This window comes from Juglans regia, chromosome 12, assembly GCF_001411555.2.
Source record: "Juglans regia cultivar Chandler chromosome 12, Walnut 2.0, whole genome shotgun sequence".
In the NCBI taxonomy this organism is placed as follows: domain Eukaryota; kingdom Viridiplantae; phylum Streptophyta; class Magnoliopsida; order Fagales; family Juglandaceae; genus Juglans; species Juglans regia.
The window spans coordinates 6,279,691-6,286,448 of NC_049912.1; the positions used below are offsets into that span (position 1 = coordinate 6,279,691).

Here is a 6,758-nt window from a genome sequence, read left to right on the forward strand (position 1 = left end):
ACATATACTAACTACTTAAAAAAAAATTATTTAAAATTAAATATAGTAATTGACAAGATTTAGCATATTTAGAGCACTTTCAATAGATTATTCATTTTATCTTTTAAAATACATACCAAAATTCACTTTTTCTATTTTATATACTGATTTTTACAATATATCATACATTAGTTTATCTATTCTTTCTTCATATCATTTAAATATTTTATCTAACTATTAATGATATCTTCAATTCTTTTGATATTTGCAATATCTCTCCATATGCAATCTCATATAATTATATTCTATTTTAAATTAATTCAAATTTATAAACTAAATCAAAATATAAATTAATTTAAAAAGTAAAAAAAAGAGATTATATAATGAAAATAAGAGATTAATTCAGCTTCAAATTTTGTCTTTGACACTGAGCAAAGAAGAAAGCGTGGGAATGAGAGAAAAGATCTGAAATGAAAATAAATGACTTTTGAAGAAATGAGGAAAATCAAATAGCAAGAGAGAGAAACTAATTTAAAATGATGAATAGTTCCCTCTAATGATGTTTACAATGATGAATTTAAAATTAATGTTTACAATGATGAATAGTTCCCTCCACATTTACTATGTTACTGTAGCAGAATGTAAAATGAAGGATGTAATACAAGATTTATTAGAGGGCACTTTTAAGAATTTTTTTTTTTTTTTATATTTTTTAAAAAAATGTATTATAGAGCATTCATTGAGAGTTCTATATATTTAATATTATCCATAAGAGAAGAGCTATAAACACAAAAAAAGTTTTACAAAAACAATCTCGTAAACTTGTATAATTTCATGTGATTAACCTTATATCTTATATTTGTAAGTATTCTAAACAGATGAAACTCTATCTAAATATTTAATAATTTTTTTAGTTAAATCATATAATAGACAAAAATAAATAAAATAAAGGGACGTCAATTCAAAAAATGAACCGCATTTACGGGTATGCCCCCCCCTCTCTCTCTCTCTCTCTATAATATATATATATATATATTAATTATTAAGCTATATATAGAATAGCATCTCCATGTAAGAATCTTCGCTCACACTTCCAATACTTCGTGGCCATATTCATAGATAGATATCAAGTGCCAACAACTACATCTCCGCCTAAAAGGCTAAAAAACTCTCTTTGCATTGAAGTTTGTGAATTGTTAACCTTCGTTTAGATCAAGACTTCATATCTTTACTATCTCTGTAGTCTGCGGCAGTCAGAGGCTCTCAGGCTCAAGAGTACAGTTACAGGTATACATACATACACGCGCGCGCACACGTATACATATATGAGATTTCGAGAGTTTTGTTCTAAAGCTGGATTCTTTTCGATCATTATCAGCTTGAGTGATTTTTCTTTTTGTGGACGAAAGGATTTTTTAAAGCATATTTTGCTCTCATTTTTCCATGTTGACTTTTCCGCTTGCCAAACAGATGAAGTTTAAAGTGGAGCTGTTTTTTGTTTTTTTTTCATTGTCGGGTTGTTCTGGAATAATCTGGATAAGTCTCTGGGTTTTTCCGCCCCGAGTGTAAGCCTCTTTACGCCAATATATGGAAATTTGGGTTTGTACTTTCCGATCTCAACGTCGTTTTCGTTCTCCGAGAGGCCCTCTGTTTTCTATTTGGGAGTAACTTTTTTTTCTCTTTTTAGTTGTTTTTTCTTTAAAATTTGTCATTCGAAGTTGAATTTCTGTTTTTACTGAAGTCTGAAGGTAGAAGTTCGGCTTTAAAGCAATAATTTAATACGTTGTTCAGTTTGATTTCTCACAGATGTAATTGATTCAGCTAATTGTACTTGTTACTTTTAATTGGTGTTTCGTCTTTAGTTTTCTCCTTCTGAGAAAATCTGTTTCCAGGAAGTTTCAGGGCAGTTGACATAGTTGACCATCGTCAAAGTATGGTATGGTTTTGAGCTTTTTGGACACTTCTCTCGGGTTTGGTGAACTTCCTTGATCTTTTTTTGTTTTTCTCTATGCTCCATTTCAATTTTTACTCCCCCACCACTGACATCGTTTAGCAGTTTTTTCCAAGCTGTGTTTCATTTTTCCAACCCGACGAAGATGACCATTCACCTCTGTTTGGTTGCTGAGAAAATCGAGGAAAAGAAAATATAAGAAAAGAGAACCGTTAGTCTTGTGTTCTAAATCTTATATTATTATAATAATAATGAGATTTATTCTAATATTTCACTTTCTGTGTTTTGCAAAAGATGAATCATCCACCTCTATCGTGCCAATGTACTGTTGCTTAGATTTCCCCGAAACATAATTTAAAGTTTTGTCTATGTAAATAAATATTTTTCTTTTGTCTTTTCCTAACATTTTCAGTTATTTGAATTCCTCGTCGATATCTGTTGCATGCGTGAGCATGTGCGCTGGATGTATTCGATTCAATGCATTCTTCTTAAATAAATCATCTTCACACCGTTCCGTGATCGCCTTTTATATAATATTACAAATAGTACTCCTTTGTCAGTTGGGCTGCAGTCAAAGCTTTGTGAGGATGTTGGAGAAGATGGAAGAGTTTGACCCGGAGAAAGTGATAGAGGAATTTGAAGCAATAACCCGAGACGCCGGGAAAGTTCAGAGAGAAACTCTCAAGAAAATTCTGGAGGAGAATGGATCGGCCGAGTACTTACAGAGTCTTGGTCTCAATGGAAGAACTGATCCTGAAAGCTTCAAGACTTGTGTCCCCCTTGTTACTCACAAGGAATTGGAGCCGTATATACACAGAATTGCAGACGGCGATCCTTCTCCAATTCTCACCGGAAAACCAATCACAACCATCTCATTAAGGTTCTTATTTGACTTTTTTTTAATGCTATTTTCTGGATTTTACATGAACTTTGAATTTTTGTGCTGCAGATAGTTTATATGGGTTTTGAGAATTGTTCTGGATTGATTTTCTGCAGTTCTGGTACTACTCAGGGAAAGCCAAAGTTTGTACCTTTCAACGATGAGTTGATGGAATCCACCATGCAGATATATCGGACATCTTTTGCTTTTAGAAACAGGTAAAATGGAACTCTTTATTCAATAAAAAGTGTTTGGATCTGATGTACCCTTTTTTTATCTGCTGACATGGAACCATTTCCCTCATTCTGCAGAGAGTTTCCTATTGGGAATGGAAAGGGTTTGCAGTTTATTTACAGCAGCAAGCAGTTCCAGACCAAAGGGGGTCTGGCAGCTGGAACTGCTACTACTAATGTTTACAGAAATTCGCAGTTCAAGGAGACTATGAAGGCAATTCAATCCCAATCTTGCTGCCCAGATGAAGTAATATTTGGTCCTGATTTCCACCAGTCTTTGTACTGCCATCTCTTATGTGGGCTGATTTTTCGGGATGAAGTTCAGTTTGTATTCTCTACTTTTGCACATAGCATCCTCCACGCATTCAGAACCTTTGAACAAGTTTGGGAAGAATTGTGTACTGATATTAGGGAGGGGGTCCTCAGCAACCGAGTCTCCGCCCCATCGATCCGAGCAGCTATGTCGAAACTGCTCAAACCAAATCCTGAATTGGCTGATTTGGTCTATAAGAAGATTACAGGTTTGAGTAATTGGTATCGATTAATCCCGGAACTTTTTCCCAATGCAAAGTACATCTATGGGATCATGACTGGATCAATGGAGCCTTATTTGAGAAAACTGAGGCACTACGCGGGGGAGCTACCTCTGTTGAGTGCAGATTATGGGTCTTCTGAAGGATGGATTGGAGCAAATGTCAATCCAAAATTGCCACCTGAATCGGCCACTTTTGCCGTTCTTCCTAATATTGGGTTTTTTGAATTCATCCCACTGAAGCATAACATTGAGGATCAGGATCAAAATCAGATGGATCCTAGTTTCTTCCAAATCGAGCACGAGCCAGTGGACTTAACTGAAGTCAAAATTGGTGAAGATTATGAGATCATTGTCACTAATTTTGCAGGTACTAACTTCTTTTTATCCTGATATATAGATTCCTTTGCTGAAATGGAAATTCAGAAATATGGATTGCTTCCCCCATCTGCACAATGCACCACCTAGCCATTGATTTCATTTATTTTGACCTATTGCCTTTTCTTCCGACTGTCCATTAAATGGCCCAAACTTTCCTTGAATGCTCACCATGTGACTGCAGGTGTCTGTGAGAACAGCTCCTATCATTCTGCAGAATTCTTCCTCTCCATACTGTCATCTTGTTTATTTTGATTTTTTGTCTTGTTTAATCCACTAGTTTATATCACTAAAACCAGCTAGCTAAGCTTTTGCTGGCATATTTATTGTCCACATGTAGAGCACGACATTAGGAAACCGAGAGACCCCATGTTTGGAACATGGGGTCTCTTAAAACTGTTTGGTTGTTTTCGAGGTTTGAACATTTAATTGTTTTCTTAATCATGCAACAGTGAGATTTCCTTAGCAGATACAGAGGCATTACACATTTTTTTTGTTTTCTTGTCTAGCCTGCTTACCTCTAATTTATAAGACAACATATAAAAATACTTTCATTTATTTATTAGGATTTTTTTTATATTTTAAAATACTTTCTACTTTGTATCTAGTTTTCAATACTCCTAAACTGTTTGGTTTGTTCTCAAGGAGCAATATGATTGGTCTAGTTGTTCATAAACTCGATGCTCATGCTCCCTCTTGAAAATATTTTACATATTGTAGCTTCCAAACTAATGCTAAATACAGTCTTAGTGTGTAAGTCTCCCGCATGCACTCTTTGAAAGAAGCGTGTAGGGAAAAAAAAGTGGGGTCCATTATTAAACAAGTTATTTTTTTTACGTGGATCTCAGATTTATCCATTTTTTTCAAAGAGAGTGTGCGAGACATGTCAGAAAAATGGTTTTTTTTTTTTTTTAATTTTATAAAAGGTTAAAGCCTGCTTGTCAAAAGAAAGAAAGCAGTGGAAACATGTCAGAAGTCTAATAAGAAAAAGAAGCCAATGCCCTTAAAGATTCTAAATTTCTCTGCCATTGACATGTGGGAAATTGTGAAGTAATACGAAAATGGGGCAGGTAGGTAAATGTTTTGGTCATTTCTTTTCAGCTTATTAATAATCTATTTGTAGGGTGTTTGGTAAGAGTTTGAAATAGAGCTGCATTAATTAAATAAATGAAAATGTCTATGCAATATTTAAAAAAAGTAGATACCTAACTAATCCCATTAATAAAAGGTCTTCTGCTTTAGTTATTAGCCACTGGATCTTGGACTCTGCTAGTTCATATAATTAATTTATGAGCTCGACTAATGAACTGCCAAACTGCTACTTGTCTATCTATCTACACTATTTTATTTTAATATAAGATATTTAATGTATTTGATTTTAAAATATTTTAAAGATGTTTTGGTCATCTCTCTATATTTTTTCTTGGATTTGTTTTCTTCAACAAAAGAAACAAGTTTCTAAGGCAAAAAGACTACTAATATTTATCAAAATTTTATAAACAATGATTGATATATTATTTTTCATTTAATAAGATTAACATAATTGCATATGTTATTTATTTTTCATTTACTAATAAAACAATTAGATATGCATATAATCACAAAGGGATTACACAAAAATAAATCCACAAACTGATTGACTTAATATAGTACGTCAGATTGTAAATTTATTTTTATTATAAAGTAGATCTAACGGATTATATGAAACCACATCAGTTTGTGAGTTTACTTTGTGTAATCTCTTTGTGTCTGTTGCAGTTCTCTTTGTGTAATTGGATATGCAATTTTTTTTAAAGAAATTTATTAAATTATATATATCATATATTGATGCCACAAATGAGAAGTAATGATGTGGTTCTACAGCACTAGCTATTAATTAATAATAATAATATAGTGAGATAGTTGATGATGTGCCTTCACGAGAGAAAGGGTTATGCTCTAAAACTTACATAGCATACAGATTGATAGATAAATAATGCCTCTTTTTCCCCTCAACTACCAAGCACCAAGTATCCAAATATAATTGTTTTGTTACCATTTTTGCTCAAGTTTCTGCATGTTTAGGCCTTTATTTTGGAATTAAACTGCAGGTCTCTACCGCTATAAGCTTGGAGATGTAGTAAAGGTGATGGGATTCCACAACTCCACCCCAGAACTCAAATTTGTCTGCAGGAGGAACCTTCTGCTAACCATCAACATTGACAAGAACACTGAGAAAGATTTGCAGCTTGCTGTGGAAGAAGCATCCAAGTTATTAGGAGAAGAAAAGCTGGAAGTTGTTGATTACTCTAGCCATGTAGACTCATCCACAGATCCTGGACACTATGTGATCTTTTGGGAAATAAGTGGTGAAGCAGGGGAGGAGGTTCTTAAGGAATGCTGCAACTGCTTGGATAGGTCTTTCATTGATGCTGGCTATGTTAGCTCGCGAAAGGTCAATGCCATCGGGGCGCTCGAGCTCCGAGTTGTTCGGAGAGGAACTTTCCAAAAGATTCTAGATCACTATCTAGGATTAGGGTCTGCTCTTAGCCAGTTTAAAACGCCAAGATGTGTAGGTCCAACAAACAATCTGGTGCTGCAAATCTTGTGTGGCAATGTTGTTGAGAGCTACTTTAGTACTGCTTTCTAGTGTTGTGTATATATATGTGTTGTAATTGCAGTTTGATCATTTCCCATATAAACTCAATAGCAATCTCCCTCCCATTTCTAAGGACTAGGAATAAAATCACAAACTAATTTAGCAACATATGAGGTTTAATTGGTTGCGGGAAATAAGAGAAATGTTATTTATCATAAATTTTTTTA

At 34.0% G+C, this 6,758-nt stretch overlaps 1 protein-coding gene across 4 annotated transcripts; it reads left to right on the forward strand.

The window, feature by feature from the left end:
* The first annotated feature begins 1,034 nt into the window (after positions 1–1,034).
* On the forward strand, positions 1,035–6,758 carry LOC108985239 (jasmonoyl--L-amino acid synthetase JAR4-like). Of its 4 annotated transcripts, none has more exons than XM_018957450.2 (6): positions 1,050–1,266; positions 1,872–1,915; positions 2,491–2,810; positions 2,927–3,028; positions 3,122–3,945; positions 6,044–6,622. In XM_018957450.2, the coding sequence occupies exons 2-6, from the start codon at positions 1,913–1,915 to the stop codon at positions 6,580–6,582; spliced, it is 1,788 nt and encodes a 595-aa protein (XP_018812995.1). In that variant the 5' UTR covers positions 1,050–1,266; positions 1,872–1,912; the 3' UTR covers positions 6,583–6,622. The 4 variants fall into 4 exon arrangements, with proteins under 4 accessions (XP_018812997.1, XP_018812995.1, XP_018812996.1 ...); XM_018957451.2 differs by lacking the exon at positions 1,050–1,266 and adding an exon at positions 1,566–1,727 and having other exon boundaries at positions 1,842–1,915; positions 6,044–6,750; XM_018957452.2 differs by lacking the exon at positions 1,872–1,915 and having other exon boundaries at positions 1,035–1,266; positions 6,044–6,758.